Source organism: Rutilus rutilus (assembly GCF_951802725.1).
Source record: "Rutilus rutilus genome assembly, chromosome: 24".
In the NCBI taxonomy this organism is placed as follows: domain Eukaryota; kingdom Metazoa; phylum Chordata; class Actinopteri; order Cypriniformes; family Leuciscidae; genus Rutilus; species Rutilus rutilus.
In genome coordinates, this window is record NC_140228.1 from 27,462,583 (window position 1) to 27,476,907 (window position 14,325).

General features: G+C 37.8%; 1 protein-coding gene across 1 annotated transcript; it reads left to right on the plus strand.

The window, feature by feature from the left end:
• Nucleotides 1–323: 323 nt before the first annotated feature.
• On the plus strand, nucleotides 324–14,325 carry LOC311284372 (uncharacterized protein; the record flags this gene model as incomplete). Its single annotated transcript, XM_084399368.1, has 14 exons — nucleotides 324–399; nucleotides 6,819–6,913; nucleotides 7,448–7,638; nucleotides 7,746–7,886; nucleotides 8,349–8,487; nucleotides 8,637–8,829; nucleotides 10,821–10,962; nucleotides 11,886–12,029; nucleotides 12,302–12,357; nucleotides 12,476–12,657; nucleotides 12,748–13,148; nucleotides 13,378–13,474; nucleotides 13,563–13,752; nucleotides 13,841–14,325. The coding sequence occupies 14 exons, from the start codon at nucleotides 324–326 to the stop codon at nucleotides 13,984–13,986; spliced, it is 2,193 nt and encodes a 730-aa protein (XP_084255494.1). The 3' UTR covers nucleotides 13,987–14,325.

The following is a 14,325-nucleotide window of genomic DNA, read 5'->3' on the forward strand; positions in this document are numbered from 1 at the left end:
CTGAGTTATTAAGAGCACATAAAAACCCGGTCAGATAAAGGCTTATTAAGGAAAGTTTCTGTCCAACAAATTAATGGTATTAAAAGGGCTGCTTTAAATAAAAATAAAAAAGCCACTGTTGTTGAGCAGCAAACAGGTATTTGAAGCTGCAGGTGTCTCTGGAGTCTCAAGAACCTCTAAATGCGGACTGGCAGTTGCACGTAAAGTTACATTTCAGCCACTCCTAACCAAGGCTCACAAAGAGAAACATTTACAATAGGTGTAGAAATACATGAAGACTCATAGACTCATAGTAGAATGCTGTACTACAACGGATGGTCTAGATGGGTGGATTTCTGGATGGTTGGTGGATGGCCACCCCGTTTCAACAAGACTGTGACTTCAGCAAGGAGCTGATAGGTGATGATTTGGGCTGGAATTTTGGGAAGTGAGATGTATGGTCCCTTTAGGGTCTCTGAGGGTGTCATGACTGCAAGACATGTGGAGTTCATGACTGACTATTTAATGCTATGATATAAAAAGAAGGATTGAGCCTTCTGAAATAAAAGGATTTTCATGCAGGACAATGCACTATCCCATGCTGTAAAAAACACCACAGCAATAAAACTGTTAAAAAAATATACAGCACTAGTCAGAATTATTTGCCCCCTTGGTAAATATGATCAAATATGGCTGTAAAAAATAAATCTGCATCGTTAATCCTTTTGATGTTTTATAAAAAATAAAAAAAAACCTTTCACTGAAGTAAAATAATTGAAAGTGGGGGGGAAATCATATTATTAAATAAATGTGTTTGTCCAAAACACGTTGGGAACAATTATTTGCCCACTTTTATTAAATACTTTTTGCAATCTCCTTTTTCCAAGATAACAGCTCTGAGTCTTCTCCTATAATGCCTGATGAGTTTAGAGAATACCTGACAAGAGATCACAGATCATTCTCTTCAGTTCACCCCACTCATAGGGTTCAGGACTGGGGACTGGGATGGCCATTGCAGATGCTTGGTTTTGTGCTCAGTGACCCATTTTTGTTTTGATTTTGATGTTTGTTTTTGGATCACTGTCCTGTTGGAAGATCGTCTCGGGTTACGACTGTAACCCTTGTTCCCTGAGAAAGGGAACGAGAACTGCGTCGAATGACACTTTGGGGGAACGCCCCTCAGCGTAGCGCCTCTGAAGTATGAATGAAACTAAGCCAATCTTGATTGGTGTTGCGTCATGACGTAACGTGTGACGGCATAAGCGGAAGCTACAAAAGGACGCCGGCACACAACAGAGTTAGCTTCTGTGATGAAGCAAGCGCTCCCAGGCAGGGGAAGGCGTAGCGAAGGGATGCAGTTCTCATTCCCTTTCTCAGGGAACAAGGGTTACAGTCGTAACCCGAGACTTTGGGGGAACGAGTACCCACTATGCCACAACGAGCACTGCCTGTCCCAGTGTGAAGCTGCGCACAGGCACACTTAGGACGAGAGCACATGGGTGCCAGGTGTCGATGGAATGTCCAAGCTGTAGAATCTTATAAAAATGTGAGGGGTGGCCCATCCTGCTGCATCACAGACTTCCTGGATCGGGGCCCCTGAGAGGAGGGCTCTGGAGGAGGCGTTTGTAAGAAAAATACCAAATATAAAAAATTTTTAGACTATCGCTTCCAACCAACTGTCACCTGCGCGTTCATGAGAGGGTTGAGTAAGTTTACGCTTGACAATTTAAAGCGGGACGTAAGCGCACCGAAAAACCGAATGTCGAATTATTATTATTTTTTTATGTTTTTATTATTGCTCACAACAAAATACAAACAATAACAGATAATAATAATGAAAAACAAACCATGCAGAAGAACAGAGACACCAGTTCTCGCGCAAGTTTCACATCAAACTCCCGCGAGAATGCAATGAACGCTTAAAGCTTCACCAAACGCGAAGCCATTCAAGCCGACCCTATGAAGCCGACTCTCATGCACTTGCTGGTGACAGTTGGTCGGTAGCGAAAAGATGAGTAAATTATGAGAACATTTCTGGGTGTACTGTATTTTCTTTTAATACATAATACAGAATAGAAAAAGACTCCTTCTTAAGATTAGGCTAATCAGTGGAACAATAGAAAAAGAAGAGGAGGACCAAGAGGAGGAGGAAGCCATGCAAGAGAGACAAAAAAGGACAAAACATGCTACTTTCTGTCAGGACTTTAGTATTTGAAATGAAAAGTTGATTTTAAAAAAATAATAAAAAAATATAGCTGCGAGCAGCGATTGCGGGCCCAAGCCGGTGGCACCGCCACCCTGGTGCCTTTAGTTACACTAAAGCCACCGGGGTGGCGGTGTCACCGGCTTGGGCCCTCCATCGCTGCTCGCAGCTATATATATATATATATATATATATATATATATACATTATATACATGTAACAAAAAAAAAATATATATATATATATATATATATATGGCGAGGCGAGGAACGGGCAGAGAAGAGCGAACGTTTTTGGACATTCATCATATTGCATTGGTTTTCATTTCTTGTCCTCAAACCGAGCACTAATCTGTTTATTTTTAAGTCACACATTCTCCATTGATTAAAAAAGACAATCAAATGTATTTTTTAATGGTAGTATTATTTTATACAGAAATAAATTATTTATAATTCAGATGAGAATAAAGTTAGTGTTAATTAAAATTGTAAGGAAAACAAATATATTGATCTAAAATCTACTATCATTTGCTGCAAATAGGTTGACTATTTATATTTATTATTATATTTTATTACGGCTGTAATGAACCGGCTGCGATGTCAAGATTGCAATGCTGGAATGCACAGTGTGTGTGTGTGTGTGTGTGTGTGTGTGTGTGTGTGTGTGTGTGTGTGTGTGTGTGTGTGTGTGTGTGTGTGAGGCGTGGGCACGATCGAACAGTGGAAACATAAAAACATAGGCTACTCCGTCGGTTTGTTCATACAGGACATCATTTAAACTGCACTGTGTTTACTTATATTTATGTACACTCGCAATAAAACACAACATTGTGCTTTTGTAAAAAAACATTCAAGCAATCCCACCCCCGAAATGGCGCTGTTTTTTAAATGAAACTAAAATGCTCACGGCTGCATGGGCAATAACGCGTCTACAGCGAGGAACGAGCAGAACAGAGTGAATGTTTTTTAGTTCATTCCTACTGGACGTCCGTATTTCACTTTTGCTTTTAAAGGGATACTCCACTTTAAATTGAAAATTCTGTCATCATATACTCACCCTCATGTTGTTTTTATCCTTTATGAATTTCTTTCTTCTGCTGAACAGAAAGGAAGATATTTAGGAGAATGTCAGTAACCAGACAGTTTCTGATCCCATTGACTTCCATAGTAGGAAAAAAATGTATACTATGGAAGTCAATGAGACCAGAAACTGTCTGGTTACTGACATTCTTCTAAATATCTTCCTTTCTGTTCAGCAGAAGAAAGAAATTAATAAAGGATTGAAACAACATGAGGGTGAGTATATGATGACAGAATTTTCAATTTAAAGTGGAGTATCCCTTTAAGTTAGCGATTTAAAAGCCCCCGCCGCGGTGTCACACATCGATTAACCAGTGGGAAAAAATTCTCAGTCACATCGCTATTATATTTATATATAAATACAATATACAATGGGCCTACCTGATTTTGAACACAAGAGGGCAGTATAGCCCTATGTATGATTTATTTATTTTTTACTAAATAGCGCATTCTGGCTGATTTTAAACTTGTACAAAATTCTTGAATTGAAAAAACTGAATAAACCCAAAACTAGTTCTGTTTCGGTTTAGTTCTGATATCTGTATAATTTTATATAAAAATAAATGGTGTATAATTAAATTTTAAGAAGATATGAGATGTTTTCTGATTCCTTTTTTGACATTATTTGAATCCCTCGCCATGTCAAAACCGTTCTCAATTTAGCATCTTTAATGTATTTTCATCATGTTGAAAAGTTTGGTGTGAATAAAAAAAACACTTAGCAGGAGTGGGTAAAAAGCAGAGGCTGAATTTGCAAATAAATCCACATTCAAACCAAAATATCTGACTTCCTGTTGGTCAGAGCTAATAACTGTATATTAGAAAGTTGTCCGGCTCGATAAGACCAATATATGTACTGATTTTTGTAATTGTGGGTAAAACTAACCCCCCCACTTTTGTCAAAAACATTTTGAAACTGACACACTTCCTGCTACCAGTTGGTGGCGCTATAACTTTGACTCACAATAGTTACAACCATCTGATCGGCCTCTTACCACGAACACACTGCTGAAGTTTCATCAAGATCAGTTAATGTGTGCAGAAGTTATAACACTTTGTGTTTCTCTTTTCTCGCCATAAATTCGTGTCCTCGCCACGGCCAAAGCGTTCGAGATATCAAAAATCCGTCCGCAATTTAGCATCCTCAATGTCTTGACTTCATGCACACCGAGTTTGGTGGTGATTTAATGAATTCTCTAGGAGGAGTGTTTCAAATTCCACAGCAAGCGTTCTCCAAACAACCCATAATAGCTGACTTCCTGTTGGGCTGGCGTATAACTTAAGAGTGCGAAAGTTGTTTGGCCCGATGAGATCTATATGTGTGCTGAGTTTCATATTTATTCATGCAAGCTAGTTTGATCTATGGACCAAGTTTTCGGACCCCATTCAAGGGGGCACTGTTGAGCCCCCCTGCCACGCCCGGGTACCAGCTTCAGCCCGGCCCTAATGGCCGCACGTTCTGACCTGTGTGCAAAGTTTCAAGAGTTTTCGAGCACGTTAAGGGCCCCAAAAGCCCCTGAAACCTTGAAAACAATTATAAAAGCAAATTTCTCCTAACAGACAAATCCCCCACACCCCACACACACACACAGAGACACAGATACAGAGAGAGAGAGAGAGAATTCTCCAAAAAGTCACATTCAAACCAAAATATCTGACTTCCTGTTGGTCGGAGCTAATGACTCTAAATTAGAAAGTTGTCCGGCTCGATGAGAACAATATACATAACGATTTTTGTGACTCTACGTAAAACTAAGCCCCCACTTATGACTAAAGGTGGCGCTACTGAGCCCCTCACCACGCCTGTTTCTGAAACTTTGCACATGTCTACGGGCTAATAAATGTGATGTGTCTGTCGAGTTTCATCCAATTTCAAGTATGTTAAGAGTCTCAAAAGCATCAAAAAAGAATATTAAAGTTTGAAGCGTTGCCATGGCAACAGTATTAAAGATATCAAAAATCCTTTCACAGGTCTACATCTGCCGTGTGTTTACATTATACACATAAAGTTTGAAGCAAATCGGGTAAAAATAAGAGGGTGATTTCAAAGCATTTTGAAAGGGACACACTTCCTGCTGCCAGTTGGTGGCGCTATAACTTTGACTCACAATAGTCACATCCATGTGATCGGCCTCTTACAACGAACACACTGCGGAAGTTTGATCAAGATCAGTTAATGTATGCAGAAGTTATAACACACTTCCTGTGTCCCATTATTCGCCATAAATTCGTTTCCTCGTCACAGCCAAACCGTTCGAGATATCAAAAATCTGTTCGCAAGAATTCATCCTCAATGTCTCGACTTCATTCACACCGAGTTTGGTGGCGATCGGATGAATTTCCTAGGAGGAGTATTTCACATTCCATTGTATGCGTTTTCCAAACAACGTATAATAACCGACTTCCTGTTGGGCTTTTGTAAAACTTAGAGCACGAAAGTTGTTCGGCCCGATGAGATCTATATGTGTACTGAGTTTCATATTATTAAATGCAAGCGTGTTTGATTTATGGACCAAGTTTTCGGACACCATTCCAGGGGGCGCTGTCGAGCCCCCCTGCCACGCCCGGGTACCAGCTTCAGTCCGGCCCTGATGGCTGCGGGTTCTGACGTGTGTGCAAAATTTCAAGAGTTTTTGAGCATGTTAAGGGCCCCAAAAGTGGCAAAAAGGCAAAAAAAAGGCAAAAAAAAAAAAAAAAAAATCCTTCCGGAAACAATAGGGCCTTCGCCCTTTCAGGGCTTGGGCCCTAATAAGAAGTGTAATATGTTGTAAATCTGTTTGAAATAAGTTTTTCCAAGTGATGGTTTTCCAAGTGATGTCAGATTGTGTGTGTATGTGTTTTTATTGTACTTACCCTGTAACTACATGAAACAAGAGGGTAAGAAGCACCACTTTAATTTACAGCCCGTAATGTCATACTTACCCTGTAACTACATGAAACAAGAGTGTAAAAAGCACCACTTTAATTTACAGCCCGCAATGTCGTACTTACCCTGTAACTACATGGAATACTTACAGTCTAAATAATTTGCCTAAATAATTTGTTATTTTCCTGGTTGTTACCCCTTTATTCCCAAAACTTTACATATTATTCCCCTATACTTACACGTACGTACTTTATAGGTACACTGTAATTACCGAAAGTTACACTGTGCTTTCATTTTAATTACGCAGTACTTTCCGGGCTGTAATCTAAAGCGTTACCGGAAAACCTTAAGCTAAACAAAAATTAGTAATGTTGACTTGGCAGCTAACTGAAATGTTTAAGTTGAAGCACTAAGTGGAAATAAATAAAAACTATAATAAAAATGTATGAAACTATAAAATATCTCAAAATCGCAAACCTCTTGATCAGTCTATTGTACAGAAATGTAATGGAGCTACAAAACAATTGCATGCCATTTTTTGGGGAGGAGTAGAATTTAGTTTTTCTTTCCTTTACTGGAAAACATTTTTGTAATTATTTTTGGATGACTTCCTCCACCAGGTCCTTTATAAGGGCAGCGCAGTGATCGGCAAGGATCATCAACATCATGAGTGTCTCTTCTCTGCTCTCAGCTCTGCTGATGCTGGCATCCACAGCCACTGCCTCTCACTTCTACGGAGGCTCAATGACCTTCAGCTCAAGAAAGAATCCTGATGGATCCTACATGGTGAGACCTTTATTCACAACCGCAAACAGGTGTTTTTCCAATTAGGTGCACTTTTATGTGCAAGGGGATTTTTGTATTTCCATTTTTTTAAATAAATATATAACTGTCACAAAAATATTACACGTTCAAATTCTTTCATAATAATAATAATAATAATAATTCTTCAAATGCCTTTTATGTATAGATTTTATTATTTTAGCATTGTCCTAGACTTCAAATCTTAAAAGCATTACCATTAAAATAATATTACATTTTATGATAATATATTAATGATAACTTTATATGGTGGCTTTGGAAAATGTCACATAATATTTCAATTGTGTGCCATTTAAAATCAGGCTGTAATTTTGTCCAATTAAGCTAGACGTGTGAAAATATTATGTATTATGTGTATTTAGGATACATAAGTTAGTAGTTATGAAATTAGCCTAAACAAGACAAGGTAATCTGCCATTTTATTCTAAAATGTTTATTATAATATTTTTCTAGAAAAATTAAGGATGTTGAGAAGTTATTAAAAATGTATTCTTTCAGGTGGACATCCGCTTCAAGGAGGCCTTTCATGGCTGTGATCCATATGATTACTGGAGTTGCCAGTCTGGAAACTGTGGCAGTAGAAGTTATGTGAGCGGTCGTGTAGACAGCAGCTCCAATGGTGGCAGCTGGTGTCAGACTGAGGGAGTCATGAAGAGAACCGTCCCCAACAACAGCCCGTTTCAGCTGCAGTAAGCACTTATATAGAGGAATAAGACTGATACACCATTATCTAATAGCGCTGAAGGTAGTATAAAACAAATTTATTGCAAATGAAAGTCTATGCTTGTGTCAACAGCCAAAGTAGTTGCTGCTGGGTCTATAACACAGTCACAACTGGTGGAAACTGGCAACTTCTCACACACATTGACCTTGGAGTGAGATCTGACACCTCTCAGCCCAACAGATCTCCAGTCGCCACCACACTTCCCATTGTCAGGTATAATCAATTTGTCTTCATCAAAAGAGTTTTCCATCTGCAAGCGTTTCAATGCCCAATGCAGTACTGCTGAAACTTCTCATTTTCAGTCTTCTTCTTGAGGAAATCTACAACCTTCATTCAGACTTTTTTTTTTTTTTTTATAATTTAAAGCTTAGGTGTGCTATCGATTTTAGTCTTTTAGCTTTTAGGAATCATTAAAAAAATCTGATCTGAAAAGATCTCTCTCTGACCTACACTATTAGAATGTTCAGTGTTCAAAATCTAACCAACATATCACAATGATGTCATTGTAATGTATACTTTTTTTTTTTTTTTTTTTTTTTTTTTGATTTTATGATATACTCTAACCTTTTTTATTATGATCCATTAAAAGTCACCTTAGGAACAGTTGTAAATTAATTGCAAAATGACAAAAATGTCAAACTCATTTCAAGATGACTGTTTTTGGATTGTTTCTAGAGTCCCCCAGAACTGCCCGAGGAACTACAATCTGTTGTCCTGTGATCCAGATCATGATCAGGTCAGGTGTAGATATGGAGTTTTCTCTGCAGATGAGTGTGGAATGTGCAACCAACATGCCGGATTCACTCTGAACCAGGTGAGAATATGTAAGGAATAATGTACAATCATGTATGTTGATCATTATACAAAAGTAAGAAGTGTTTTCTTTCATTCTTCCACATGTTCTCGGCTGACTTGGTTGCTACTTAATGTATCATTAACTGTTCATAAATTTCTTCTTTCCAGAACACATGTACTCTGTCATATGGCAACTCTTCAGTACGTGGCGTTTATGCATTTGAGTTGGTGATGGAAGACTATCCCACCCAGAACATCACTCTAAACTACACTGCCATGGCCGCAGCGGTCAGAAGCCCGTTTGTCAATGGATCCTCCAAATCACCACTGAGCAAAATACCTCTCCAGTTCGCTTTAGAAGGTACCGTTCAGTGTTGAAACCAGGCTTTTAACCCTCTGGGGACCAAGCTGTTTTTGGGGCCCTTGAGATGTTCTGACATGCTCTGACATTTGTGCTTTTTTCAGTTATTTATAAACATGTTAATGGCAAAGGTGTAAATTCACTCTATATAGCACAAACAGGCCTACCATAATATGCGAGCAACATGTATGTAGATGTTTGTATTTGTAAGAGAATAATGTTTATGCGTGGTTATTTAAAAAAATAAAAATGAAAGTTGCTGAAATAAGACCACAAAACTCATACAAAATATGTGCCCACAAGACTTTTGACTAATGGATGTTTTCTCTTCGAGTTCTAGCTTCAAAATTATGTGAAAATAGTCTTGCTTTATCGTTCACAAAAAAAAAATACATTGATTTAAATGGTGTAAAACAGGTTTTGCTTGGAAAGCCAATATGCGAGGGGGAGGAGTAGTTTACACCTTAGATTACCCAGTCCCACCCACTCTGCATAATGACTCTGCATAATTAGCCATTCATTCAGGTGTGACACTGACTGAGCCACAATGCAAGGACAAATATATATTTTGAAGAAGACTTATATTGACCATTTAAGATTTTGCTTACATCTATCTTGTAAATATGTTTTGCTATTTTATTAAAAAGGTTACAATTACAACAATAATTACAATTTCAGCAATATTTCTGCAAAAAAGTACTCTTTCTTTGTTAAAAAAAAAAAAAGATTATAGGCCTACATTTTATCATATGTATTCATTAGTTTGAATATAGCCAACATTGGAACATCTTAGTCTATGACTTTATTTTTGACAAAATAGTATTTTATATATATGAGCAGAAAAGCTTATTTGATGTGACAGTATATTCTACAGTAAAAACTGTACCCAAATCTAGTCAACAAAATGTTGTCTTTCATACTTCGCCTGACTGTAACGTTGTTTTTATGAAATATTAGGGCATGGCCTATAAATGTTAATTTGCAGTTTAATACGTTGCTTATACAAATACATTTTATTTCAACATATTTCAGTCGATTTTTACTCATCTCAGTAGGCTATAGCAAAGCAGTTTATTCTTTCACACACAGACGCGCGATTCATATTTAGGCTAAACAGTCTTTACAAATATGTACCCTTCATTCATCTCACAGAAACGCGATTCATATTTAGGCTAAACAGTCTTTACAAATATGTACCCTTCATTCATCTCACAGAAACGCGATTCATATTATAGAAACGCGATTCATCTTTTTGTTTACATAGGCCTACACTAACGTTATTCCATAACGTTATTCCACATTAACACTTGAGAAAGGATAACTTAGCCTACCTCACTCCTCAGCGGGATCTGCTCCTCATATCAGCACGGAAACTTTTCTCCATAAGGTAACTTAGGCTATATTATGCCTCTTTGTTTACAGCTGATGTGTGGGCGTTTCACAGACTGAGATGGTTCTCAGAATTTGCGTTTGAATAGCACGCGCTCTCCGGGGCGTGGTCAAATTACTTTTGAATGGCTCCTAATGAGCTCGACTGGAGTCGCTCTCTTTTTATACAGATTACAGAAGCTGATAATATTTGTTTTTTATATAAATTACTTCATTTAAAAGCTGCGATCTCAAGCTTTATGCCCGTGGGTCTGTTTCCCTGTTTGACTGAATTTTCGCGGAGTTATAGATCATTTTCGAACGCGTTTCAAATGGGAGTTTACTGACAGAGAGAAGGCAGAAATAGCATCATGTTAGTTTTTCTTTATTTGTCAAAAAGCAAAACACTTTATTTTTATTGTGAGTATACAGAAAAAAATAGAAACTGAACAGGATCGATTGATGTATTACACGAAAATGAAAGATCAAAATTAACTGAGCATTTTGTGTTTATTTTTCATTGCTAAAAAAAAAAACGAGCAAAACGCGCGGGCGCGTTTTTGGTCCACAGAGGGTTAATTGTGATGCTCTGCCACAACCTTCATGTTATGTTTTGTGTTTAGTGGAGGCTCCGGCACCATCTTGCACTGAGGGTGAATATCTACCTCGGTTCATCCACCCAACACCTCTTCACGGAGAACACCTTCAGGCTCGTGTCAATCAAGAGTTAGAGATCAGAGTAAAAGCTACAGCAACTTACTCAAGGTATGAAGGAAACGATAATATAAAACTCTCAAGTACAGAATAATAAAATAATGCATATTTTGTTACCCTTTGGAGTTTGGAAGTATTCAGTTTGAGCAGATGTTTTACACCATTATCACTGTCCTCATCAGAGCTCATTTCTCAGTACATTCAGCATCTGGCTCATATTTTGCGATCTCAAACATATTGTCAAAACCGTCTTTTTCAACATCTTCAAAATCAATATTTTGATCGCTGACAGCTTCTTCACCAAATCCACCATCAAGTGACAGTGACACTAATATTGAATTGTGTTCAGTGCTCTGCAGTAAATTACTGAGCCATTTCAAGTTTTGCTAATGATACATCCTACTCTTTTGTTTTCTGCCTGCGGTAACTATGAGTGAAATGTTATATCATTATTGTGTATCAGACATTGCAACTTGTTCAGTCATCAAAGATTAAATTATTGTTGTGCAAAAAAAATATATATATACAGGTACTTACACTGTTACACACCTCCAGTCGTAGGGACCCTATACAATTTTTACAACAAATTAATGGGAAAACTGCTATTCTTTATATATATTGTTTATAATTAATTGATTGAGGAAAACGAAGAAAGTTGATGTTAACTTTAAAAAAAAAAAATAATGAGGAGGAGGATAGTGAATGACGTCCCGTGTCACTAAAGACCCGAGCTGTGAATTTAAGTGTTAAGCTCAAACAGCAAAAAGAAAAAAAAAAAGCATAATAGGACCCCTTAAATCTATGGACACTACTAATTTCCGTAAATGCGAATATTGTTGTAGACAGAAAAGGGCCATGGAGTCAAAAAGGTTTAGAACCACTGTAACTTCCAAAACAGGGTCATTTCAGTTAAACATTTTTAAACTGATACATGTGCATCTAATTGGATTTTCTTTTCTTCCCTTATTGTCCAGCATCACTGATGTGGTCTTTAGTGGACCTCTGAACAGCACAAAGGAGACCACCACCACTGGAGAGTATGTGATCAACTGGACACCAACATCAGATAATTTTGGCCAGCACTTTCCAATTTGCTTCATTGCAGAGGGCCAAGATGGGTATGATTACACAGTTAGATTACTTAAATCACAATGTGCGATTCCACTTTATTTTAGGGTGTCCGTGTTATAGTGTAATTATGCATTTAAGTACTGTGTAATAATAATTAACAACATGTACTTAATATAGGGTTGGGGTTAGGATTGGGGTTCAGTTTAGTTAATATTAATATAGTACTGTAACTACATGTAGCGTGTAACAAGGACACTGTAAAGTAAAGTGTTACCAAATGTGGCATATGAAATGAAGCTAATTAATCATAATATTTTAGGTCTAGGAACTATCAGTCTGAGATGAGGTGTGTTATTGTCGTGGTCGAGGCTGAAGGTATTTACGCATTTATTGAAATTCTTCTTGACATTTGATTTGATGTTTGAATTCTTTGTGTCTTTGAAGCAAAATTAAGTTTATCTACATTATCACGATTGTTCTTTATTTGTTTAAGGTCCAAGAGCACAAGTGACTTGCTCTAGAGACACAATGTCGGTGTCAGTAGAAAGAGCCACTATTTCAGGGATCCACGGAGATCACTTGCGGCTGAACAACAATGCTTCGTGTTTAGTTTCCTCAAACAGCACGCATGTGTTTACAACTTTCTCTCTTACCGGATGCGGTACTCAAATCGAAGTAAGGAGTTCAATGAGTTTCTATAGATATAAATAATAATAAAAAGTTTTCCACTACATCTAAACTACTTTTATACTTGTTTATTTGAAGGAGACTGAGGAACATCTCCTCTTCAAGAACACAATTGTTACTTTCGATGATACAAGACATGTCATTACCAGGAAAAATGAGATTGGAATTGAAGTCATGTGCAAGTACCAGAAAAAGAGCAGCATCAGCACGAGGTTTGATGCTCACAGGCAAGCTGTCAACTTCACTGAGAGAGGCTTCGGCTCATTCAGCTATCAGTTTGAGTTTTATCAGACTGGCAGTTTCAGAAACATGAGAGCTCCCAACACTTACCCACTGGAGTACAACGTGGGACAGGCGATCTACATGGAGATCGAACCTGTCAATTTAGTGCAAAACACTGAGGTCTTCCTTGAGTCCTGTGTAGCTTCACCCTCTGATAATCCCAATTATCCCATCTCTTATCCCATCATCACAAATGGGTAAGAATCTAAAAACACTCCAATGGTGATATTATAGTAATAGACTCTGATTTTGAATGACAAAATAACCGTATAAAATTAATATACTACATGGTTGAGCATCCCAAATGGCAAAAAAAGAACCATTATTTTTAAGAATGTAATGTAAATATGTGTCCAAAATAAATGCTTTGACAGCAGTGCCATTCTCCGACAAATTAATCAAATCCAATTTGTCAATGTATTTCAGATGCGAGGTTGATGAAACTGTTCACATCTACACAAGTCACGAGTCCAGTGTCAAGTTCAGTATGGAGGCCTTCAAGTTTATTGGACAATATGATCAGGTAAGGATGAACAAAAAAACACTGAAGAATGACAGACATGCTCTATTGTACTGTAATAATGAATGTGTTTTTTTAATTTCCTCTCTAGGTGTTCATCAGCTGCTCCATTATCATATGTCAAGCCAACAATCCCTACACACGCTGTGCTCAGGGCTGCACCAACGGCACGGTCGTTGCACCATCCTCACACGTTCACAAAAGAGAAGCTGCCACCCAGACCGGAAGTCACTTCATCTCCCAGGGACCCTTGCGGCTGAAGAGGAGCGCATCACTCACTGGTACGTCCTAACTTTACCATGGTAGATTATGCAGATTGTGGATAAAAAGGAAAAGCGTTAAATGCTAATGTTCCTTATTCATTTCCAGAGGCCATCAGTCCAAGCTTGAACCTGAACCTTGTTTTCGTCGCTGGATGTGTCGTAGCAGTAGTTGCCATGGTGTGTGGAATGATGTTCTACAAATCCAGGGGATCAAAGATCAACTACCAACTTTTGAAAGCAGATGAGATTTGATCGGATCAGTTCGAACTACGATCAAAAGTTGGCAACTAGTTAATCAACATATTTTGGTGGCATGTATTTCTGTGGTTTCTGCAAAATGTTTTTTTAGATGTTTGGTTTGGTAATATTATAACAAAAACATCTGTTCTGTCTGCATGAATGTAACTTCTAGTCATGTGTGTGTTCTGTAGCTTTCTGTAACTGTTAAGATATAAAGTGTGGACGAGGGATGGATTTTATACTGTAATACTTCACTGTATAATAAGTATCTCTTTTTGCTCCAAGTTTGTTCAAATGTTTCATGTCGTTTACATGTATTCTACTTTTCACAATTAAATCTCCATAACAATT